Source organism: Centruroides vittatus, unplaced genomic scaffold, assembly GCF_030686945.1.
Source record: "Centruroides vittatus isolate TY-2023 unplaced genomic scaffold, ASM3068694v2 contig_2682, whole genome shotgun sequence".
In the NCBI taxonomy this organism is placed as follows: domain Eukaryota; kingdom Metazoa; phylum Arthropoda; class Arachnida; order Scorpiones; family Buthidae; genus Centruroides; species Centruroides vittatus.
In genome coordinates this window covers 692,503-719,085 of record NW_027121707.1, presented here as the reverse complement: position 1 = coordinate 719,085, position 26,583 = coordinate 692,503, and the positions used below count along the sequence as shown (strand labels likewise).

The window sequence follows — 26,583 nt, the reverse complement described above, 5'->3', positions numbered from 1 at the left end:
GGACCCGGTTATAGACCGACGGGGGTACCTCCGACAGCTCCTTCAGGGTGTCGACCAGGGCGGCAGAGGCAGCGCCTGCCAGAAAAGACAAAGGGATTCTTTGTTTCCGTCTCGAAGAACGTGAATTTGGCATAGAAAGCGGGCAGGCCTCTCGATTCTCCCCCGATTTAAGGCCTTAAACAGAATGGAGTGAAAAACTCACCCAACATCTTGCGCCGGGCGTCGGCGGAGATGCGGACGTCTGACGCTCGCGATTCCAAGATAGCGGCGATCTTGTCCGGGGACACTTCGATCGTCGGATCTGAAAAGGCACAGGGATGAGGGCGGGTCGGAAAACGTGGCGGAGAGGGAAAAGAGGGCGCTCACCTCTCTGCAGGCTCCGAGCCAGGGCTTCCTTGAAAAGGCGAAAGATCAACTCTTCCGAAGCGTACTCTTCGGCCGAAGCGACGGTGCGCATCTTATCTAAAATCCGTTCCAATTCCGCTTCCTCTTCCTCCCTCTTTCTCGCTGGATCGACTCGGTACTCCTCTGCTCCGCTCCTCTCCGCCGGCCGACGGACGGGTGGCGGGTTCGGGCTTCCCTCCGTGTTCTTTCTGGTTTCCTACGAACGGCCGAAAAAATCGCTTTAAAGGAAGGCCAGCGACAGTCGCGTCGCGCACTCTAATGGTCTTATAATCACCTTCGCTCGCATCACGCCCACCCCCGTTTCCATCTCCCTCGAGAACGTCGTCCCACCCGCTGTTGTGGCAGGCGAGACGACGGACCTGCCCAGAAATTTAAAGGAAGAGAGAAATTACCTGTCGATTTCCGTCCACCAGGACCTTTCTTTCTCGCCGAAATCGATCGCGTGCGTTCTTCACCTCCTGAAGATAGGAAATGGCCTGAGACCGGGTGAACTGCCGAATAAAGTAAATAAGGGGAGAACCCCGTAAGAGGTCATCACGTGACGGTCTCCTCCCCCCGGCCCTTACTTACGATTCCTTCCCTGAGCAGTTCCTCCACGGCCAGGGCCACGCTTTCTTCGTCGCCGTTCTGGCGATGTAATCGGCCAGGTCAGCCGGGGAGAACTTCACCCCCGCGTACTTCCGGTACGACTCCTGAAACGTCAATGGGGTAAGTCGGGACGGAAGAAACGAAGAAGAATTCCGATACTCACCGGGTTCGATTCTCTCGTTTCTTCTTTCGGCAGCTCGTCGTTTTCCTCACCGGAAGCGGAAGTGGAGGAACGGCGGGCGGCGGAAGGGGGAACCGGAGCGTCGGCTCGTGACTCCCTCTCCGTCTCCGTTTCTGAAAGAAAAGAAGGAACACATTAGTTCGATTTTCCAAAACAACGCTTCCAACAGATTTCCTCTCGAGACAAATTTAGCCTACTCCAATTATTGCGAAATCGCCACAATGCCTGGCTGCAATTTTTCGTTTATTTAATTTAATATATGCTCTCGATTTTAGTAGTTTCTTACCCCTGTACATGGTAGTTTTCTCGATAACAGCAGAGTCGTATCGGTCATCTAATTCAGTTTGGAGAAGTTTTTGAATTGAGATCACGTGACTTCCGGTTCGGCTCGGAAGTTCGTATATAGCGAATCGGGCCCTCCTGCCCTTAACCCAATAGCTAACCGGCATGATTCGACTGTTATCGGGAGAAGTATGATGCACGGGGCAAGATACCGTTAAAATGCTGATCGGATATGCAAAGATTAGGTAGAAATTTTTGCATATCCTGTCGTCGTCCTGTCTTTTCACGTGGAAGCTCCTCCCGTCCCGCTTCACGTGGCCCGGGATTTTCGCTCGTAGAAAAAAAAAACGGAAGCAGACTTACTTGGGAAGTGACGAAGTCGGTCCAGTTGCTCCTCCTCCTCATCTTCTTCTTCCTGAAAAAATTACAATTCTTTATTAGTTTCCGGAGCGATGTCGCCACTTCCGGTAAAGCGTGACGTCATTCCGCCAACGTCGCACGGAAAGCGGAAGAGGTGTGGCCACCTGCGAAAGTTCCTGACGTCCCGAGGACCTCCGGCGGTTTACCAAACTCGAAACCGATTTTCCAGAGAATAAGAAGCGAGTTAAGCGGGGAATTCGATTATCCGGGCGATTCGAAGAGCGGGAGAGGAAAGAAAAAAAGGTGTAACTCACCCGAGTTTCTGGAGAAGGGGAGGCGGCCACGGAAGATGCTGGTAACGAACGGGTGTCCGAACCCGGTCCCGCCTCCGTCTTCGACTGTCGACTCGGACCCGGGTGGGCAGCAGCCGCCAGACACGTTCCCAAAAACAGCAGGAAAAAAAGGAATCTTCTCATTTCCGTCTGCCAAAAAAGAAAGAGGGAGAGACGGTGAGACCGAAGTTAATTAATTGCCTAATTGTCAAACCTTGGACCTTCACCCCCGTTTAGGAGCAAACGGGGCCTTATTTAAGGCAAGGTAAGCGAGGCCGAGGATCGAACGGCGTAAACAAAAAACAGGCTTACAAAGAATTTGTCTGCGATAGTCCGAAAATGAACTACCACCCCACTCGTCCCGCGCATTCTATCTTGGCCTACTTCAGATTACAGTAATGAGGCGTTAATCCGAATTCTTTGTAATCCAGCTTCTACCATTCCCTTAACTAAAACAGTGAATTGCCAACTGTACACTTCCAGCTTACGTGTAAAGTAAACGTGTGGTGAGCATTGCTGTTCATTCTTTCTGTGATCCTGTTTAACTTAACAATTCTAACCTCTGCTGCTGTAAAGTATAGCACTACGGTAAAAAATGGTCTCAAAGCGTGAGCATTATATCCTTACTATAATACCCCGGTTAATTCGAACCGGTCTCAATTAGTTCGGATTAGCGCGACCGTACTGCACTTACATTTTTATTTCTGCGGCTCGGTTTTGAAATCAAAATGTGGTACTCTTAATACAACGAATCTAAATTGCAGTTACCGATACCCACTACGACGTTCATTACCTGCAATGTTACTGTTACTGTAAACAGACGAGAGCATGGTTGCCAGATTTAGCGTGTTTTTGGTATTTTAGCGCTTAAAATTAATTATCGTTTCTTGTTTTGTTTAGTTGAAACGCTAGCTTTTGAGGAAAGGCTTTTTGTTGATAAGATTTAACATTAAACAGCGAAGAAATCAGTTTTAACTACTTGTAGAGCAGTACTGTACCTTTGGGGCTCATATCCATCTAGTGCCGTCTTTAGAAGGTAAGGGGCCCTGGGCCAGAAGAATGTTTGGGGGCCCTCATGAAGAAACAGAATCAATACTAGATTACAGACCTAGAGGTCGCTGGTGGTAGCTAGCACAGGCGAGACCGGTTATGGATATCGTGCTATCACCCTTTTAACATATCCCAGAAAATCTGTTGACGTTTTTTTTCATTTATTTTTTTTAGCCAGTGAGATTTTTCACTCTGTACTCAACACTTCACACTACGTGTTGGAGGAGTAATTTCAATCGTATTATTAATGGTTTCTTCATTTCAAGTAACCTACTTGTTTTCTTCGTAACTTTATTACTTTCGGATTCAGGGGCCCCTACAACCTCAGGGCCCTGGGCCCGGGCCCCGTAGGCCCTCCCCTAAAGACGGCACTGCATCTATCACTCAGTTTTTCCAAAAAATTATAAATTGTAGTAAACCTGTACGTTTAAAGCCCTTTATCCATTCTTCCAAAGTAACGTTAGAGATTGCAAGGGTTATCCTTTCTTCCTAAGTAACATTACATCACATAACCGTACAAAAAGACATCCAGTGGGGTTATGTCAAGCAATTTAGGGGACCAGAGTATTGCAGTCCCCAATTTATCGTCAAGGAAACACTAACAAGCAAATTACACAAGAAAAGGGCATAGTGAGGGATCACCGTCTTGTTGAAACAGTACCTGTACCTGGGCAGAAAATCAATTATCGATAGGACATGCTTTATGCGACTAAAGGGGCACTTGCTGAGGTTCACTGAATGCGGGCAGAACAACATCAGCTTTTGTATTAATTTTTGCGATTAAAAAAATTGAGTTAATCTCTCTTAAACCTCATTTCGATAGACTCGTATACCCTGTGTAATTAAGACGTTGAAATTAAAGGATTCCTTACACCGTGTCTTTTTTTAAATTTCGACATTAGTTCCTCCGAGTGCCCTTGGATGGCGTTGACCGATGACACCGCGTGATAGATGGCTGCAAATGAAAATCCCCCTCGTTTTCGTGATATGGCCTGCCAAAGAGGGCGCTTTTCTCTACCAAAGTACACTAGAAGTTTGTTAACTTTTGAAAGTATTTTTGTATTTTTAATGCTTCTGTCAACGGACTGAGGTAAGTAAATGATGCCCAAGTTGACTCTGCTATAGTAAATGTAAACAAAACATTATCCGCATTATTAATTTAAAAATGCTCTCCACTTCAAATTAGCACTGTAGCGTCTTGCCCCTGTACATCATACTTATCCTTTAATAATGGAGTCGTACCGGTCACCTAGTAACTACTTTCGGGGGAAAGTTTCGTATTGAAATAAGGTCGCTTTCGGTTTGCATCGGAACTTTTTATATAGTTAATCTGGGCATTCTGCCCTTAAGTTTTCCATAACTTATCTATGCACCATCGGCCGAGAATTTTTCGAGCGCCGTCGCTCTCGAATCGAAATATTCCGGAAATTTTATCACATAAGCGACTTTACACGTAAGAGGGCGCTCCGATGTTTCTTTTCCTCTCCATTTTAAGACGACGGCGGAGAGCCGAATGGGGTGGCGGATCCGATCCATCCTAATCGATAGTCGGTCGCCTCTCTGCCGCATCCCATGCAGAGGCGTTATTTGAGGAGGGAGAATTGCCCGGTGACCGGAAGGAAACCAAGAAAGCGGAAGCATCTTTCTTCCATCCGTCGTTTCCGACTTCCTGTCTTCGGGAAGCCGCCTTTCTCGAGGAAGTTCGGCGGAGGAAAGCGTTTTCCGGCGCGGCGCGGCGCGTCGTTTCGATCGGACGGAAGATCGATGGAAACGGAGGCGCCCGCCGACTACCGGTTGCGACGAAGGCGGAAAAAGGGAGGAGAGTCTCGGACGAGAACGCGGGACAAATTCCATCTTTTCTTACTCGAGATGTCGTCTCGCGCTTTCCCGAAATTTTCACGCCGTCCTCCGGTCTCTTCCGTCGATCCGGCGCGCGGATAGGAGGGCGACGTCGAAAGTCGGAAAATCACCATCTGATTCCCGGAAAATTGAGAAATTCTTCTCTTCCGGAGAGCTTAGGAGCAACTTCCTGGAAAACCGGAAGGAACCGATGGTCGGGAGGGAGTTTCGACAGGGGAGAGAGAGAGAGAGAGAGAGAGAGAGAGAAAGAGAAGACACTTACTCGGATCCGAAGTGCGCTCTCGCCGTTTCACGCCGAAGCGGAGGCTGCGGCGGCGCCGGACCAACCTCCCTCCCACTGCGCCGGTCGGCGGGGGAAGGATTACGTTCCACCCCCCGGATCCTAGACCGGAAGCGCAGGATCGACCCGGAAGGCCGGCGGAAACGTAAGTTTCCGGCGGGAAAAATCGATCGGTAGGAACCGGATGTCACCCTCGGATCGAGCCGTATTCCTTCCGATTTTTACGACGAAATCCGCAAATTTCGCGTGAATATCCGTAACAGGTTAAGTGTATTTATTAACGAATAATGAGCTAAGGGTAAAACGAGAGATTTTTGGGAAAAATCTCTCATCCATCGACTCCCCTATTGTTAAAATCAACTGTTTTCTTAAACGTAGAAAATCGTTCCGTTCTGAAGACTTTTCTTCCGTTTTGGACAGGTTTTACTCAGGGGCGGACTGGCCTTAAAATTTTTGTGTGGAAAAAATCATTACCGGCCCAGCCCATAAATAAAAAAAAAATGACTTTTTTCTATTTATATTTAAATACAGTATATTCAAAACACAACATTGACAAAAATTGCAATAAGCACAAGTCTAGAACATTAATTTTTTATTTAGAAGTTTGCTTTGTCGAGCAATAATATTAATGACATCGTCAGAATCTATTTCATTTAAAATATCCTTCTCCGTTGACATTAACACGAAAGCTTCTAGATTTTCTTGCGAGATACTTGATCTTAATGAATTTTAACGTAGAAAATCTCCGTTCACAGGACACTTGTGTTACAGACACAGTAAATGTTTGTATGCTTGACCAAGTGTAAAATAAGCACCATTTAACACGTTATATCCGAATAATATAACAACAAATAGGACCATTTTTGCAAGCTTTGCACTGTACATACATATACTCGCTTGGACTTCACTTAGTCTTGAAAAGGGGTCAAGCGCGTATGGACAGTCTACGAAAGTATATGTGCATTTGTACACAATTCTATCATCCCTTAAAGACGCAAAAATGAACCAACCCAAGAACCAACTCTAGTTGCGTCGAATATATGTACGAAGCGGGCTCTTGGTATTTAGTGCGATTACAAACGACTAGATGTCAGTATTTTAAATTTTTATTTTATATAGCGTTATATTGTTTTGTAATATTTTGTTCGACGCCGCAGGTTGCCCATCTACAATCGACGCCATTGTGGGTGAATGGCAAACTAAAAATTAGTTAGCCGAACCTAAAAAATAGATTATTTTTAATTAAATCGTTTGCAATATAGAGAAATTATTATTGAATAACATTTTTACTTATCTAAAATAAAGGAAATGATATAATTGGCCATTAAATCTGTTATGATTACAATCAACGTTTTGGTGGCTGGGTGAAAAACCAATAACTCGTGCTTCCAAAGATTCGTAGGGGTGGTGAATAGTTTCTAGCAACGTAAACAAATGACCAATTTTGTCTGTTTTGATTATTTTTCTCCTAGGATGCTTTGTGTTTGGGCCGGACTCGGGTCGGCCGGACTAATTTAACTTCGGCCTCTGGTAGGGCCGGATAAAACGATAAAGGGCTACACATATATCTATATTACACATAAAAATTGAAATTTATCTTACTTAATGAAAAAAATAAATGAATTTTTTTAAAAATAAAACCGAACAAAACGGTATATTATGTACTGTACATATTTAGAAAAACGGCCCAAATTGTATACGGCCCGTGTGGAATTTTCCACATATTCCACATGGCCAGTCCGCCCCTGTTTTACTGTATATCAATTAAAACATTATGTCCGATTATTTGTACCGGATTTTTCCGCCAAAATTCTCGTTTGTACAGCAATATTTTGTGAATTAAAGCCGAATTAACCTTGACCTACATTTGTCGGTTTTCTGCAAAGTTGATTGTTTGTACCAACAAAAATTTAACAGTACGTGGCCACGTATGAAAAATGGTCCGATGAGGCGATTTTCTTAGGATCCAAGCCCACACATTGGTGCTTTGGGAGCACTGCTTATGTGTTTCCATATGTACACATGAATGTTCGTCGGCCCAAATTCTACAATTGTGTGGGTTCCCATAGTCATTCGCATTAAATTTAGCTTCGTCCGAAAGGCTAGACCATGATCCTGCGTGGTACCTCTTTGTAAAAACTTCATCCTCTTCGGGAAGTTCGGGACGTTTACGATCTGTATGGACGAAATTATGAGCACGCAGAACTCGGAGAAAGGAGGTTTGACTAATGCCAGTTTCCTGGGCTATTCAGTTTGAAACTCTTGTGGCAGTAAATACACAACTTCCAGGTGGTCTTTTCTATGTGTTACGGAGTGTTAAGTCTTGGTTGCAAAGCAGTTGAACGAGAGTGTTGGCCGATTTAGATGAATCTGATGGAACAATTGGACGGTATGCCGGCACTGTTTACTCTGTGTACAAACTTGCAAATTTGGAAAGAGACACTTTGATGGTAATGAACTGCGTGACTCAGAACTACTTGATTCTGCCTCACGCAGTTCGTTATCACACAGTAACCCAGCATTAGTCAAACCTGCAATTGCTAATGTGTCAATAATCCTAGCAACAATAGGCGTTGATCTGTAAATTTTGCTGATCAGCGCCGCACAACAAAATCGAGTAAGCAGAAGCAAGCCAAAGACAAACTGCTCGGGTGTTTTGTAATTACTTTTTTGCAGTTCTTTTTTTGAACTTCGAAAGCCTATTTTATTTTCGTGCATGTACCGAGATTACACCAGAAATCTGGATTGGATTACCATATCATTTGAGCGCAGGCTTCACTACTGCCTCGCTGAAACCGTATTTAAGGGCAGCAAAATGGCTTTAATTCTACACCGTTTTGCTGCACCCGAGAGGTTGTACGCATGAACTTAAATACAGCTTGAGAATGGCCACAAGTTGGAAAATAACTTGTAACGAAATTTAAATCTACAATCTATACACTACAGCATTAAATTCTTGTCATTTGTACAGTTGAATTACTCTTTACCTTGGTTTCTTTTGTTCAATCGCGCACCCTGTACTTTATTTCAATTAACTATCATTTAAAGACAAATGTTTACATTTATTACCCTTGTGCCATATCTGTTATTTTAATAAATAAATCTTCTTGTCATCATTCCTTACATTATCAATATTCACAATTGTCGAAAAAGTGGAATCCGCGCCATTTAAAAATCATAGAGAAAATGGCGGCCGTTCCTTACCAGAATGCTTTGCGTTTTTACCGTCCTCTAATTGTCTGGAATGTTTGCATTACAAAAGTGATTGTGAAACAAGCTTTAGTCGCCAGCAGTATTTATACACAAATACAATAAACGATTACAAAACATATTGTGCATTAACAATATTCAATCGGAGAGACCAAAAAATAAAAGAAAAACATCCACCTTCGTGTTTAGTGTGTCCTTCAGCAGAAGACCACTCTAAATGCGCCTGCTCTTGGCAAAAATAATTAAATGAATAATGATCTCATGCAGGAAAGTCTTATTCAACCTATTGACACGGGGATAAGGCCTTCTTCTTCTTGAGTTGGAGCTACTAGTGTGTTTTGATATATACTGTACTCAAAAGTTGGTCCTCTTATCGAGTAAATCCGGGAGGAACAAGCCTCGATCGGAAGTCGAAAAATTTTAATAATTTTTGTAAAATTCCCGGATTCGCTGCCAGTGGCGACCGACTTGGCGTCAAAATGGTGGATTCGTCCTCCATTTTGGATCGTCCAGTTGGCGTTCTTCATATAGGCATGTTCGTTATCTGCAATCGTTTCGACAAGTTCTTTCTTTTCGCTTCACGGGGGAAGGATATTCATTAAGTATCAAAGTTATTGTAAGTATATATATATATATTTAATTTTTTTAAAACTCTTTCTGCCCTGTGGGCACTAAGAGGGCCTCTTTTTGCAAGCCCATTATAGGTTTGGCCAGACCCACAATGGGGCGACCGGGTGGTGAGGGACGGGGCCCGACATATTCGGACGGACCACCCCCCGAAAAATTCCTGGGGATTTTTCGACCCGTCGGGATTCGAACCCGGGTCTCCCAGAGTGGTGACATATTCGGACGGACCACCCCCGAAAATTCCTGGGATTTTTCGACCCGTCGGGATTCGAACCGGGTCTCCAGAGTGGTAGGCTGCCGCCTTGACCGCTCGGCCATCCGGCCTCATTATATATATATATATATATATATATATATATATATATGAGTATATTGTTTTAAATTTCAACCAACCATAAATCTTCACTTAGTTTTTCTTGAATAACGTGATTATGTGATTTACGTATGTAAATTGACAACTACAACTGTGAAACTAAATTTAAAATTAGTTTAGAGATTTAGCATTAGTACATTTAATACAGTAATTAATAAATGACTATGAAGTGTACTAATTCTCTGTATGTATATATGTATGTACTGTACATGTACAGTACGTACATATTACAAATTAATATCCCTAATTTTAAAATTGAGCTTTCGCTTTATAATAATTAAAAATATTCGAAGTTTTTAAATAAACTATCATAACAGATGGCGCCACCAAAATTTTAAATATTGCCGAGAAAGTTAAACAACTCGTTGCTGGTTTATTTTAATTATATATGCTACCGTGAAATCCGCGAATTTAACGCAGTTGTCGGGAATTAATTGTAAACAAATCCGATAGAAAAAACGCTCCTTTGAGAATCAGATTGAAGGTCACCCCTATTGTCAGCAATCAGGTGGGAAAGTTGACATATAGGTGTCAGAAAATGCGTCGTCATCGTCAACATGGACGATCACGTGATCCCTTTCCCACAACAATCGAATAAAAGCTGGGGCCCCCAGAAGCTCAGGACGATCCAACGGAAGTTATACTTGTCAATGTGCGCATTCCGTCTCCCGACCGCCATACAAGGGACCCGATCCAACGAAAAAGAGAAGACAGGACTAAGATCCCTACGAACTGATCGGCGCATACAGTCCGTTTCATCATACAGGTATTATTGTTAGTGCATTGTGAACTCTCTCTCCAGCAACGGGAACAGGCTTAGTTAAGAGCTGCCTTTTTGTATATATATATTTAGTATTTACTCGCATTTAACCGAGTTTAGCCTTGTAGACCTCCTGTATGTTAACCTTATATATTAATAAATGCTTAGTTATTTTGTTAAACCTGTGTCCTTCACTCCAAACCACCTGTCGACTTGCTCACCTCCCTCGCCACTCGATAAAAAGCCATCCGAAACTACAACGTGAGCGGTCTTTGCAGACTGTTCCGAGTGATAAGTGGTCAGAAGGGATTAACCCCTGGCCCACGGTTTCTCACACTACATATACTTTTTGGGCCCCAGGCGCGCCTATTAGATAATCCGCCACTGTCGGTAGGAAATTAAAAATGAGAGACGGTAGAGTTTCTAAAAATAAAGGTATAGTTAGACGGATTCAAAATAAGTTTGGAAAGTCTTTTATTAAAATAAACATTTAAGTGCAGTAAACTCATGCAAGCACCTTTGAAACACGTGTGTTATAGGTTACGTCACCTTTTTAAATATGTCGTCTATAATTTTTACTTTACTAAGCTTTTTTGCCATTTTATAATGTTTTATTTGGTTTTCTGCACCGATCTGTATAAATATTGGGGGAAAAGGGCCAATGACAATGGGCAAGATAAATTTCTCATTGGATTTTCAGTGGATATACAAAATAAGATGTAAACCTATTTGTTGCGTACAGCTGTTTTCTACTTTGTTTTTATAGTATGGTATAACATACAAATACGTCGGGAGTGGGACATCCCATATATATTTGGAGTATGCCCCGTCCCATATGGATATTTAAATGGTCTTCAGGACTATCGGATCTTAGAATGATCTTCGCAATTGAAGAACTTTCAAATCGACACTGGCAATGTTTTAATGATAAAGCCGCCGCCATTTTCGTGTTACTTATGCGCACGAATTATTCGTAAAGGTAATTTCTAGTTACAGTAGAACTCCGATTATCCGAACCACCAGTTGTCCTCTCCTTTCTCTCACGTCACATTGCAATTATCTTACCTCATGCCAGCGCATGATCATTCACTCCTATTTGCTGACAGATCAGAATGATCGGTAGGATGCTACTCGCACATTGATCAATAAATACAGTACATGCCAGGGCAGATCAAGCACTGAGGGGCCCAAGTGCAACCTAGTTCAGTAGCGGATTATGTTCCTTTCAGGTCCTAGGTGAAATTCCGAACTCCAGGAGAACTGAGCCGAGCTGATTGTCAAATTTCTGAGTCACAGCTCAGCTCAACTCATTTGGTAGAACTCCATGCGATCCCCTTTCCGGAACGTCCATGTTTACAAAGACAAAAGAAAATTATCTAAAAGAAGGTTTATTTTCGTAATTTATTCGCGACAAAAAAAGGAAAGTTTGGTGCGGCCCACAAAAATTCATTAAATATGCAACTGTTAATAAATTAGAGGGTGCGAGTGGCGTCCTTAAGTAGTGGCGCTCGGAGCGGTTAAGGCACGCATAGCGTCGAAAGACCCAGGGTCGGACGGAACGGGACGATCGGGAGGTCGGTATTCGTCTCTTCCGGAACTGAGGGGAGGGCGAGGAGCGGAAGTCCCTCGTCAATCGTCCATTTCTTCCAATCTGCAGTGAATGGCCGTATCCACCACTTCTAGACCCGCGTAGTCCAGTTCTTTGATAAGGCACAGGACAGCCGACAGGATGTTCGAATTCTGAAAAACCAAGAGGTAAACCATGTTATAGCCCTTGAAAACCTAAAAGCATTAAGGTTGTGTTTACACTAAAACAATTAAATCAATTGTGGTTTGCGCGTTAAACCGGGTACACAGTTAGCCTCTCTGCTCGCATCATTATCCTCCGTGGAATCTCTGCCTTGTGGTCATTAAGAGAGGGCTACGGACGAGGACGGATAAATTCAGGATGGACCAACCATCGAAAAATTCCTCGGGTTATACCACTCGTCCGGTAGGTTCCCCAGAGGGGTAGGTTGTTTAGCCCACCCACTCTAAGCTTTGTTTGGTTTTATTCGTATACGGTAACGCGACACGTGGACCATCTGCCTAAAGAGAATGCCTTCTGGGGTCTTTTAATGAAAAAGTGGCAGCTATTCAGATGTTATTAACGTGAAGAAAACCTGGAAAACTCCACGTGGCAGGCTCGTTGGCCAGGCGCCAACCCGCGACCAATGCTCACTTGTGTTTTACTAAAGTAAATTTCCATCTTTAGCAAATGTTAAAACCGGTGTTATCTTAATACGATATTAGGTGCACCTGATATTATTAGGAGCACTTATAGTTCATAATTATGGAGTTAAAAATATATCCGATAAAATACCTGGATTGGGATGTAATAATAAAACAAACGGTCTGTTTACAATGAATCTATAATCACGGGTTTGGCCAGGTCCAAGATGGGGACTCCCGGGTGGGAAGGAACAAGTTCCGACATACCACGGACAGACCGCCCTTGAAAAATTCTTATGGTTTGTGGTTGGTCCGATGGGATTTGGCAATGCAACACGGCGATATGTCAAGAGGGACACTTCCGGGAGATTTTTCTACGATACTCTTGATCCTATTTAGGTGTTACACACGCGAAGAAAACCAGGAAAACTCCACGAGGTCAGACCGTTAGTCAGGCACGAAACAACGAACAGTAATCAGTGGTCGGTGGTTTTATCCACTGATGAGCCTGGTAATAAAGGAGAAATTTCTTACCCTGTTTCTTCCGCCTTTTGATAAGTATCGAGCGTTCCATATTTTATCACTCTTCTGAAGAGAATTTCCTCCCATTCGCCTAACGTCTGCTACTTGAAAATTAGGACTTCTGCATCTTTTAACGTACTCGGAACATTCCGAATCGTGAGACCTGTAACTGTCACCGACAGAAATGATCCCGTCGGGTTCGGAATCGCTGTGAGACATCTGCGAACGTCTGGGCGAAGCTGGACTGTATTGCTGCTCCTTGTTATCGCAGGCATCGTTATTGGTAGGGGATGGCTTGCCAGAATGATCGACCAAGGTCTTAACCTTGGCCTGAAAAGCGTGTTGGGGTGATTCTGGAAAGTTATTTATATTATGGTCGCTGACGATGTTGACGTTTTGATGATCGTAATTTTCTATTATTAAGGAAGACGTCGAAATACTATTTTTCATATTGGAATTCACGCTTACATCTCCGTTTCTGTCAGATTCGGATATACTGTACGTGGAGCAAAGAATGTTACATTATATGGCTAATTTACTAGAATACACGGTGTTGGCTTAGAGGTTTACTAAAAAAAGAGTATAAATTGAACATTTCGATTAATGTAACCCTTGGTGCCAAGATGGCGGCTCGTCTCTGATTCCAGCAAGGAAACAGTGGGACGCACGTTCTAACCTAACCTATTCTAATAAATTACAATAATTATTAGCAACCAAATTATTAGAATAGGTTAGGTTAGAACGTGCGTCCCACTGTTTCCTTGCCGGAATCGGAGACGAGCCGCCATCTTGGCATCAAGGGTTACAATAACAAAAATTTCTCGTAATTTAATTAATGAAAAACCTGGCAGATTTTTTACGCCTAAACACATTTCAATGTGGGCACCAACAGAGGCGTAGCAAACATCCAACTTGCACCCCACTTCAACCACGGTTCAATAGCATGTTGACAGCGTGGCAAATTCTGTATCACAGATCATTCAACTTACGCAGATATACAATACGCTTGATTACTCACAAAATCCCACAGAAAAGAGTCCAGTGGAGTAAGAACCAATCTACCTTCTGGGAAACTTTGCAAAGTGAGGAGAAGCCCCATCTTATTGGGTGCCGGGATGAAGTCGAGGAATAGCATAAATTGCAGCAGGTCCAAATAACTAGCTTGTCACTGTGGCCTATCACGCGGTCCTTTGTGAACGTGCACCTAATTTGCCAGGTACGGTATTCCTCGCAAATATCAAGATAAAATACACCTCTAAGCCGGACACCCTATATTTATATTGAAAAATCGAATGCGTACCTCTTGTATTCCTTCTCGTTGTTGATGTTCTTATTTATTTTATTGTCTTCGATATCCACTTCTATATATTTCTTTTCTTCCGCCTGTCTGGAAAAATTCTCCTCCTTTTCGGAAGATACGGATTCCTTGTTTATTTCTAAAGGATGTTTCAGGGGTACTCCGTATAACTTTGCGTATTCGACTTCTTCCGTTTGAACCGCTAATCGAAAGAGAGTTAATTAAAATCTACAGAAAATATAAACGAATAATTTACTACATTATTTGTCTTACCGACGTTGTCTAACTTTTTAAGAAAGGGCAACGTGTGAAGCACTGATATACGGTATTTTTCGCAATTGGTACAGGGATTATCGGCCAACCATAAGCTTCGAAGATTGGGCAACTCTTGCAGGTAACACACTTCGTTCAGGTTCGTAATATTATTTTTCCTAATGTACAGTTCCTGGAGATTCTTGCAGTGTGCAAAGTCGGCCAATGTATTAATGCAATTTACACTGAAAAAGATTCGAAATTTTTTTTTTCAAATTTACCAGTCCAAATGGTAAAAAGTAATTATAGAATTCAAACGGTGAAAGTATTATCTATAATTTGCGCTTAATTTTTTTCTCTAGGGGTGATTCGAATGTTAGATCCTTCCCCATTTACAAGGGGGAAGGATCCAACATCCTCGTTTCTCGTAAATCTGTAAAGATTTTCGGTTAATGTTACCTATGGTTCCAAGATGGCGGCTCGCCTGATTCCAGCAAGGAAACAATGGGGACCGCCATCTTGAAACCATAGGTAACATTAACCAGATTTTCTTATGTTTTTAGTTTTTATGCTAGAACTACGGAACCGTTAAACGTAACCGCGATGCGTAACCTTCACTCGTTTCTGTTTATCCTAATCGCAGGCAGAAATGCATCAAATTTTTTCAGACCCTTCAATTACAGCAACTTCTACAACAGGTTTGGCAGTCGATCAATTTTAATTTCTAATTACCTTTACAGACAACTCATTGTCTACAAAATGACATACCACCTACAAATACCAACTTTCAACATATTTTATGTAAAATATTCCTGCTTATAATCAAGATATGCCAATTAGTTTAGTTAGTGAACCATGTAATAACTGTATTAAAAACATAAACAAAAAAAAAAAAATTCTAGTTCAAATAAATTAATTTTTGAAATTTAACAAAAGTGAAGACATTCGTAGTTGGTTTTTCATTAGTAAATGCCCTAGAATTTTGGCGCGGGACAGTAGTGTGCCATGGAACACCGGCTTTGGATTTTACTAGTGTTTAAAGACAGTGATATGACACAATAAAACGTAGCCATTGTAGAACAAAGATGATTGTTATAAGAGAATTAAAACTTTTGTATAATAAGTGTCACCTTCAATACCTTCAAATCTGCTGTTCAAAACACAATATATGCAGTCAGCATGCAGTTTAAAGAGGTTTATTACTTCAAATATTCCATTTTCTTCCCCATTTTCATTTCCATTAGAAATTTGTGGTAGTTATGTAATATGTGAAATGGAACTGACTAAACTGCCTATTTTGTATCATTTTGATAATAATGGTAACATATTATCATTATTGGAGGATTGTATCCAGCTGGAATAATACCAGTGTTTAGCAGTATTGTTTAAAATGATTTATTTGAATGTTCTGAAACCTTTGAATCGACTAAGGGTCGACTCACTGTTTTGATGTATGAATCATACATTGACGAAATCAAACAACACACGGTGAGACAGAAAACTTGAAACTCAAAAATCGAACGTATATTATTGTGACATTGTCATAATGCTGATTTTAAAGCTATCCTTACTGGTCTAATATATTTTTGCTGATCTCGCTACAGTATTTACTGTGTTTGATGTTTTCTACCCGTAAGATATCCCAGCTTTCTTCGGACAATAAGCTTTTTTTTTCACTGGCATTCAGCACTTTCACATCTTCACTAGTCTTTCATCTCTTTACAACCAGAAATACACATTTATCTAATCCATTGCAATATCATTACTAAAGATTAAGTATAAATAGGCAGAAGAATATTTCAAGAAACAATCCTGTTGTTATATAGAGAAATATATCAATGGAGTCTGTTCCCTTGAAATATTCCTCTGCATGTTAGCTAGCCTACTTCTTCACCATTTGCTGTCAATTGTGTTTTTCTGATTTGCATTGTATTTTTGACCAATTCGATTGCTTCTAAGCAGTGAAGTATTCAGTTGTGTGAATGAGAATCAAAGGCATTCCTGTAATCTATTCAGGCTCTATGTTACATTCGTAATAATTTTTATAATATATTTGTTCTGAAATGGCATAGAACCTGACAAAATTAGGGAACTAACAACATTAATTAGCTAGCATTGTTTGTCAGTTGTTTGTTAGATAAAACAGTTTTACTCAACATTACCTTAAATTTTACCTGAGAGGATATCTATTAAACCTATTACAATATTTGGATATTTTTTAGACTTTCTTCATTTTCTGTTTGAAAATGGAGAATATTGCACATTGAATTGACAATGAGAAGAATGTTGAAGAATTGCAACTGACGATAATTGAATTAGGTGATGAAATTTTACGATTGAATCTGAAAATCAAAGTGATGTTAGCGAAAACGACATAGTGGAAGAATGCAGAAAATTCCAATACCGAACAATGTCTTAGTCAGTGGTGTAGCAAACATAACTGATGTCCGGGGCACGCCACTTTATTGGCACCCCTCCCCCCTCCAGAAACACATATAGTTTGTCTTGGAGATCATTTGGGCATGATACACCCCCTTGCCCCCCCTCGCCACGCCACTGGTCTTAGTCCACTTTGGATGTTCTTATGAACTAGGACTTGTTATATTGATGGAAGTGAATGACACAACTTTTTGTAGGTGAAACACCCTTGACATAAGATAATCCTGTATACCACTACATTTCAGCACTTTGGACCTAACCTTCTCCTTAGCAGATGTTACATTTTCTAATTACAATTTTAAAAAGTAAAAAAATTTTTTTTAGGTTCGGTCTATAATTTTTTTTTTATTTTTATTTTTTTAAAATTATAATTAGAAAAGGGTTTAGAACCTACTGAGGGATTTAGGCCCAAAATGCTAAAATGTAGTGGCATATGTTTATCTTACATAAAAGATGTTTTACCTAGAAAAAAGAAAATTCCTAGAAAAATCTTGCTCTGTTGACTGTTGAAAAATTCTTCAATGCACCCATAGTAGGCCCTGTTGTTCATCAAATTGCAATTTAGCAGGTAAAAGACTTGCTAGAAATATTTTCTATCTAATTACACTTACCAAAAAAAAAAAAAAAAACAAAACTAAAAGAACTAAGAGAGCCTATTAATTACTATTATTTTCTCTATATAGAGTAAAAACACTTCATATTTAAGAATTTTCTTTGAATCTTCTTTGATTCAAAGAAAACTCTTAAGATTGACCAAAACTCTTGTGTGTAGCATAAGGATATACGTCCAGCAAGTCATAACTATGTCCACATTTGACCCACTGGATAGATTTTAGATTTTATGGGACAGAAGTTGTTACAGAACTCCTATGTGAGCTCTAACTGTGAGCCATTAGGGAAAATCTTCTGTCAAATTCATTGGAATGGATCCGTAGAGTTATATCCTTCTTGAACAAACCCGGGGCCTTATTCTGGTCACCGTCTCTGGTCTCTCGTCTTTCACAAGCCGGTCGCTGATTGGCTAATCATTTGGATTAGCCAATCAGTGGCCAGCTCGTGAGGGACGAGAGACCAGAGACGGTGACCAGAATACGGCCCCAGATCTTTTCATATAAAATGTTCTATGTAAAATCAAACCAAAGTGTGTTACTTTTCATTTTGATGATAAACATCAATTGTACCACTAAAGTTCAATGAAAATTTTACATATCTTTATAATAATACAGTAGACCCCTCTATAACATGGGTTCATATAAGACGGATTCGTATAACACAGTAGAAAAATTGCGATCGTCTTCGTATAACACGCTAAAAGAAAGAGACAGATTGCCATGGCCGACTCGTGTCTTGACAGAATTGGTTGAAAATGGACCAATAGTGAACATTGCACAAACTGTCGAGTTTAAACGAGCAGCGGACGTACTAAAAAGTATTTATTATTCAACGGCCATAAAAATTATATTTGTGTTAATGATGTCTCCAAAGTTCGGCAAATTTTTCACAGAAAGAATCACTTATCAGGAAACACATCCGCCGTTCAACGAGCCGCTCTGCGACGAAAACAAGCTTAAGCAATGGCATCTTCGAACGGTGCACACTCGGTAAGTATTCCTACAATTTTTTGTTTACAGATTAGTTTATACAGATTATTCCCAAAAAAATATACATGATTTGGAAATGTTTGAGTTAAATTAGTTTAGAATCGATTAATTTTGGAAGAAAACCTTTGAAACAACCATACCCCCTAAACTGCACAAGTGCCGGGCCGTGAACGGCTCGTGTATTTGTAAAATCTAAGTGACTCGTACAACACGGATTTCATATAACACGGAATGTATCTACTGTGTTATGGGGGGGTCTACTGTGTAATCAGAATTATAAGGTATTATGTTAGAACAACATTTAAATGTTTTTTTTAACTATTTCTACAAGATATTATTGCATGTTACTGTGATATATTTGATAATTTCTTATTCTTAAAATGTTAAATTTTGTATCAAGTCTTACAGAATACATTATTTAAAGCTACTTTGATTATTCATATTATGAACTGATTAAAAAAAAACCATAAAATTTCTTAGCTTTACTATTTTGTATCACTCTACTCGTCGGTTTAGCACTCGTTAAGTGATACATCACACAATAACTGCTAAACCTACACAGTAAAATTTTAAATTTCTTTTTAGCAAATGGAATTACTGTATTCTCAATATCAAATGCAGGTTACTTTATCATTATCAATGCAATGCTCTATAATGATTTTGCAAGTCACGTCTATGATAAATCATTAAACTGTCATAAACCTGTCATTAGTAACGTCATCATCGTAAATGCAGTCCTAAACTAGCTTAGTAAAACATATATATTATGTTTGTTTAAGAAATATACAATTTTATTTCATAAATAATATAAAATTTCATTAATAAATAATATAAAATTTACAAAATCATTTAAATAAAAAGATTTAGTCATTTATTCTACTATTTTCATTCCGGAATTGTAATTACATATAATAACAATAATAACGACGAAATATTACCTCAGCGAAAGTACTTCCACATTTGGCATTTTTCTAATTATACTGATATTCATTAATTCACTTCCCCTATTATAAAAAAAGTGAAAAATGTTATTTAAAAAGAAATACTTAAACATATAAATAATATACGAAAAATAAAATAATAATTGACAAAATATATATACATAAATGATACGTAAGTTTATAAGTAACTTCAACGTTCGTATTTAAACACGTCCTATTGATATCTAGCAATGAGTTTTAATATACTAAAAATGTTTTTGACTTATTAAAAGCATACAGAATTTGAATAAATTAATGGACTGAGCTCATAAGCAACTGTCAAAATTTAAAATGCGTAGTGAAATTTTCTGTTGATATAGTTGAATACAGTAAACCTCCACTAACTCGGACTAATAGGGTTAAAGGTCGAGTTTACAAAGTCCGAGTTAGCAAGGTGTTTTCTCTAAAGACGTGGAAAACAAGAATGTGGGAATATAGTAATTTATTATGATCAGTTCTGTACAAAATTTTTACCGAGATGAGATTATACTAATGAATTTATTGTTACATGAAATGAGCTAAAAAATTTCATGATAGTACAGTCTACAGCAATGTACAGTCTTTAGTAATTTACCAATAAAATAGCGAGGTCGAGTCTGAAGTTTTAAACGCGAAAACGTGTACGTCGAACGTTCGGCGCCGCTTTCCCGTAAGCCTAGAAGTTTGACAATGGTGTTTAGAACATCAAGCATGATTCCACTGACTTTCCAAATGCTATTGTCAAACTTCTCTGTTTTCTTAAAGTCGATTTATAAGAAAACTTAAAAATGTAAACTTAGGAGAACATTTTTAAATTTCTAATAACAAGACAAAATGAAATCTAGACACGATACAGTTATACGGGGAAATTGTGAAGTCCCTCCACATTGGCAGGGAAATAGGGGGAGCTTCCAGAAAAGAAGTAATGACGTCACAGGTAGACCGCGCATCAAAACAATTGAAGTTATGACATCACTTGGCTGAGCAACATGGGAAACTTATGCAGTGTCATTGTCATGTCTACTGCAAAGGGACTTGACGATCACACGGCATAAAGTTTTTGACTACTTAATGCATAATAAATAAAAGTAACTAATATAAGTGTCTATGTTCATGCTTCAAAAATATATTTCCACACCTTAGACTGTTCACATGCTGGAAATCAACAGGTGTGTTTTCTTACCTAATTGCAATAAATCCAGTTTGCCTTGAGACTATTTTGAAACGATTGCTTTGACAAATTTAGAATCTGAATGTTTTTAAAAGTATAAAATATATTTTGTAATATATTACTTGTTGAAGAAGTAGAACCGTTTGGGCCATTTTATCTTATTGTAAATGAATTATAATAAAACAATACCTATGGCAGTCCTCTACTTTTGTACCTAATTGGTTCCTGAAATATGTACAAAAGTACAGCAATGTAAAAAAAACATATAAAGGATTTTCGAAATATTTATTTTTTTATAAATTTGTCAAGAGAGAATTGAATTGTACTCTTCTTTTTGTTTTCTTGATAGAGTTCTGTAACATGCTGTGTTGTTTTCTATTGCCCTTCGTACATGAGATATACAAACTCGATCATATGGAGGTTACGAGACCTTGATTTATTTTTGTCTGTGTCAACACTGCTGTTTTTTTGTTTTTCACTCATGTTTATGAATGAATAAGTGTAATTTTTTCATCAAAACAGAAATGTTTATAAAATGATAGCACATGTCCTAACATAAACTGACAAGACACAACTTATCAACATCAGTGCTAACTCAAATTGTTCCTGCAAGACAACCTGTGATGCCGAAAATGAACACGATTAATGTCGGAGAGGTGGGGAGAGACTAGTGACTACTGACCCTTCTCATGAACTATTACATGAAAGTACGTGCATTTTTCCGTATGGGTCGATAAAAATCAAAAGTACGAAATGTGTATGCAATAGCAAATCGTACAAAAGTAGAAAACTGCCTGTTAAAAGCATTAAAAATTTGATATTGTTATCAATTTAAATTACTACACTTCAAAGTATCCTCAAATCAAATATAGTCTCAGCAATAATCTGAAATTTGCGATTTTTGCTGTTTAACTCACCGATATTTTAAAATTAAATTTAACATTCTTGTATTTTTCATATACAGTAGACTCCCCTATAACACGGATTCATATAACACGGTGAAAAAATTGCGATCGTGTTCGTATAACACGCTAAAAAAGACTCGTATGACACTGTAAAATGTCATCGCCGACTCGTATCGCGACAGGATTGGTCGAATCTGGACCAATAGCAGATATTGTACAAACTGTCGAGTTGAAACAAGCACTGGACCTACTAAAAAACATTTATTATTCAACGGCCATAAAAATTATATTTCTATTAATGATGTCTCCAAAGTTCGGCGAATGTTTCGCAGAAAAGTAACTTATCGGGAAACACGCGCCCGCCGTCCGACGAGCCGCTCAGCGACGAAAACAAGCTTAAGCAATGGCATCGTTAAACGGTGCACACTCGGTAAGTAATCCTACAATTTTTTGTTTACAGCATAGTTTATATGGATTATTCTCAAAAAATTATATGTGATTTGGAAATGTTGAATCAAATTAGTCTAGAATTGATTAATTTTATGGAAGAAAACCAAACAGCCATAGCCCCTAAACTGCACACGTGCTGGGCTGTGATTGGCTCATGTATTTAAGTGACTCGTACGACACGGATTCATATAACACGGAACGTATCTACCGTGTTATAGGGGGGTCTACTGTATTACAAAAATATTTACTAAATACTTAGTATTCATCTAAAGATTTAATTTATATGCATATACTCATGTTAACTTTGGCTTTCCTTTACAACATTACTGATATATATTTCAACTTTTGACATATGATATCATATTTATAGAAGAGAATGCTACAAGGATGAGCAAATTGATAAACCCTCCAATTTTCTCTAAGGATTTGCTTTGTTTGAAAGGATCAAGAATGAGTCACATGGGGTAAATAAGAAAAACAAATAAATTTGCAATTCACAAATTCATGACTTTTATAGTATAATGTGTTTAATAACAACTACAATAATAAATTTAATGGTTATTATAATTACAGGTAATTATACAAACACACTTTTCATACCTTTCCAGCACTCACTTAATATTTCAAACAAATATTTTCGGCTCGATTTACGGGCCTCCCTTGGGTTAGTAGCCGTCGAAATATGAAGGGGTTAATAATTTTTGTAGATTTTATATTTCTTTATATAATTTTCTATAGAATTAATCACATTCCAATGTGAATCATAAAGCACACATTAGATTTTGTCTTGAGGGAGGTAGCCACATAATAGACTTATAACATTAACCAATCAATCAATTCACTAACATCATATTCCTTAAAACAGATTTGTTTCCGCTCTCGCCATTTTCATCTATCTTTATTCTTTATTAGATATAATAAGTGTGCGTAAAACCAAAAAAAAATTTTAATAACCCTCTTGTAAGTATCCTTGGTGTATTTTAAATTCCATATCAAAAATTATTCCAATTGCCACTTGGTTAGCAATTGGAATAATTTTGTATAGACCACACCAGACGACGGCAAAACGAGACTGCAGAATTTTCGTGCAGTGTTTCGGCAGGAATTTATCATCTTTTATAAAAAATATCTCTGCAGTTAATTATAAGAAAGCAAATATTTTTCAAATTTACAACTTACATGTATCAATAACTACAATGTAAAACTATGTTAATTTACTTTCTAAACCTTCTAATGAACGAACTCCTGTCAGAATTGACATTATCATCATCAAATTATAAAAATAAATAAATAAACAAAATGTAGGATGTGTATATGATTTAATTTAAAGATATAATTTTAATTTTGCTAGATGTTCATCTTATTGTAATCATTACGTTCATTAATATTAGAGAATTATAATTTATGAGTAACATTACTAAGAATTCTGTATGATCTGATACGAAAATGGGGGAGATACTAATCTTAATAACACTGCTGTTATTAACTTCATAATTTTATTTCATTCTGTTTTGAACCGTCCCTACGTTCTATTTGTATGCCAATACAAATCCAAAAATGTTTCTATTTCCAGAGCGCCGCAGTTGCTTCGAGATACTCGAATACAATGTAGCATCAATTTTCCACCGCAGTGATTCTAAATCCAATTTAACACAGAAAACCCTAAACCAACTATAGAGCCGAGCGAGGTCCACTTTACCTATCCGTATTCCATCACCACAACGGTTAAGCTACAATTTTCTAGTTCCATAACCTAAAAAATTATATATTTCGGTAGTATATCGTTGTTAGAGATTCTGCGAGATAAAAATGCATATTTCTTCACAGTGTCTCGTCGTTCCGCAGAACCAGTTCGTATAATTGTTTGGAAAGGGTCTATAAATTCATCCGATTGTTTCCGTAACATTTTATAGTTTATAAACTTAAAAATAAAAAGATTATTTGGACTATTATGTAAATTTAAAATATAAATATATATATTTTACTGTATAGATAAAGACAGAAACTTGCCAAAATTTCACTTAAACAGTTAAAATTACCATTTAAAATGTATCCTACAACAACAAACATAACATTGGAAATAATTAAGCTAGATACGGATCTGCATAATTAAATAACACGTTAAAAGGTTACCCTAAATCCTTATGCAAAAATGGAACAATTCTGCATTAATTAAAGTATTGGCGAAAGCATTAACGTCCAGAAAAGAAATGTACCAGTATTAACAAGGTCGGCAGCATAGCAAAAGGAAGGTAACCCCACCCGTTACGTCCCACTTTCGTCCGGTGGACAACGTACCGTAACCACATGTCACCTAAACGAATTTTAAAATTTTTTTAAATGTATAAATTTCGAATTTAAACCCGCAGGGACCATCCGAGAAACGAAAAGAAACACGGCAACCAAAAAATAAAATAAAGGGTTCGAAGAAAGTCGTCGGCGTTACAGCTGCAGTAACGCTTCTTTATAGACATAATGCGGTAGGAAAATCCGCGAAACTATAATCAATTCTCGTTGACTGTATTTTTAAATGACAGTTGAAAGAATTTTATAGATTTTTTTTAAACACCGATTTACACGAATACGGGTGAAGAAATCGCCGCGACGTTGTAATTTATACGGGTTTTTTACCAACGAGACGAACGGATTTTTAAACGTAACCCGTTACGACACTGTATCTACGTTACTTTCGACAGATTTTTCGCCCGTATTAGTGAAATTTTACGGTCTATTTACGGATTTTCGGAACCGCCGAGGCGTTTCGGCACCGTCACTATACCGCGGGTTTCGTGGAGGGGGGCCTTTAAATACTTGCAAAACCGAATTTATCGAAAGTTAGTACTTAATTACGAATTATTAATCGTTTAATCGTAAAAAAAGGCCATTTTAGGACGGATGAAATCGTTCTTCTACGTAATGTCACGAGCTCGTACGCGGGTGAAATCGAACGTTTTTTTCGTTTTTCGCGGGAGAAACTGACAAGACACATTCGTCACTTTAAATTTATAAAACTCCGTGCGATCGAATTGGGTGGAGGATTAAAAAAAAAAGAAACGAATTACGAGGGAAAAAGATACTCACCAACAGTTAAGTTTCCTGACGCTCTTCAGGTCTTGAGCTCTGGTACGAGCCAGGACGACGTTTTCCGTCAAGGTGGCCATCTTCGACGATAACAGGTCCGGTCGACGGCGGCTGAAATAATAATAAAAGATGGCTCGACTCGTTTATAAGCGAGATCCGACGGTCTTCGACCTCGACCTCGCTCTTTCTAAGAACGTAGGTCGATCGCTCTCTTCATCGATCCACTTTACATTATTCTTAAACACTACCGAAGTCTTACAATTGTCTTTACCGATCGGTCTTCTACCGCTTCCCTTCAGACTCGAGATGGTAAATCGGATTTGAAACTTACCCTTTCAGAAGTTTCGTACGTAGCACCAAACGGTGGACATCACTCGCCGACGGACATAAAATGCCGCATGTCGTCGTCCACCTTCCTCTTTCTGTTTACATTCCGTCTACGCCACCTGTCGGACGAAAACGACGGAATTTCTGTGTAAATTTTCTTCCCGACTATCGGCGGGTTTCGTAAAAATTCCATATTTTATGAGATAAATTATTTAAATTTTTTTAAAAAAATTAAATTAAATTAAAACGATAAAGTTGGGCTATATTGATTTAATTTTTCTTTCTGTAAGACCGGACGGTGATCTTTCCGATACCGGAGCAATCCGAGTATTATATTCAGGGCCGGCGCTGACACGTAGAGCGCCTTTGTTCAAAACTTCATCTAACAAGATATTTATAGAAGTGTTGAACACAAAATCGTGTTAATAACAATCACATGGCTTTTTCCACCTTTATTTTTAGGATTCTGTTGTAAAACGCCAACTTAATTTAATTATATTATATTATTAAAAACTCTAATCAGAGTATATAGTAATAATCAAATAGCATATAAAATGTGTTTTTCTTAAAATAAAGGTATTACGAATTATCTCGTAGTTGGCTTATGTAACAGAAAGCTCTTCGCTAAAGCCAAACTACGAGTTAATTCGTGCACAGACACGATTCGTCCTGTCACTTCGCTACAGCCAATCGGAGATGTGCGTCTAAATTCATTAGTAATAAATCGGATATAGAGGCGAGCACATCACATTTACGTCTTTTTTGAGAGTGTTATTTTTTATTTATTTTTATAATCAAATTATAAATATCCCAAAATGGATAAGAAAAGACCACTGACTAAAAAACAACTTGATTACTACACTAATCTAAGTGATTCAGAATCTGACAAAATTTTTGGTGAGGATGGGGGAGTTTATTTGGCAGCGAAATGGTCCTGTTACTGTATGTAAATGGAAAGACAAACGAGAAGTCCTTACCATTTCAAACATGCACGTTGTTGAAATGGTAGAGGTGTTCAATCGCAATGGAAAATGTTCGACGAAACCGAATATAATTCGAG

General features: G+C 38.8%; 2 protein-coding genes across 3 annotated transcripts; both read right to left on the bottom strand.

The window, feature by feature from the left end:
- Nucleotides 1–202: 202 nt before the first annotated feature.
- LOC136971710 (uncharacterized) lies at nucleotides 203–5,429 on the bottom strand. Of its 2 annotated transcripts, none has more exons than XM_067266189.1 (8): nucleotides 5,321–5,429; nucleotides 2,127–2,298; nucleotides 1,820–1,864; nucleotides 1,157–1,287; nucleotides 976–1,097; nucleotides 798–896; nucleotides 367–601; nucleotides 203–301 (listed from the first exon to the last, which is right to left on the bottom strand). In XM_067266189.1, the coding sequence occupies exons 2-6, from the start codon at nucleotides 2,290–2,292 to the stop codon at nucleotides 857–859; spliced, it is 504 nt and encodes a 167-aa protein (XP_067122290.1). In that variant the 5' UTR covers nucleotides 2,293–2,298; nucleotides 5,321–5,429; the 3' UTR covers nucleotides 203–301; nucleotides 367–601; nucleotides 798–856. The 2 variants fall into 2 exon arrangements, with proteins under 2 accessions (XP_067122290.1, XP_067122289.1); XM_067266188.1 differs by having other exon boundaries at nucleotides 1,820–1,871; nucleotides 2,131–2,298; nucleotides 5,321–5,428.
- Nucleotides 5,430–11,680: 6,251 nt separating this feature from the next.
- On the bottom strand, nucleotides 11,681–25,652 carry LOC136971697 (leucine-rich repeat-containing protein 36-like). The gene is made up of 7 exons (XM_067266174.1): nucleotides 25,528–25,652; nucleotides 25,197–25,307; nucleotides 19,569–19,634; nucleotides 14,612–14,835; nucleotides 14,342–14,540; nucleotides 13,054–13,537; nucleotides 11,681–12,048 (listed from the first exon to the last, which is right to left on the bottom strand). The coding sequence occupies exons 2-7, from the start codon at nucleotides 25,274–25,276 to the stop codon at nucleotides 11,938–11,940; spliced, it is 1,164 nt and encodes a 387-aa protein (XP_067122275.1). The 5' UTR covers nucleotides 25,277–25,307; nucleotides 25,528–25,652; the 3' UTR covers nucleotides 11,681–11,937.
- Nucleotides 25,653–26,583: the final 931 nt, after the last annotated feature.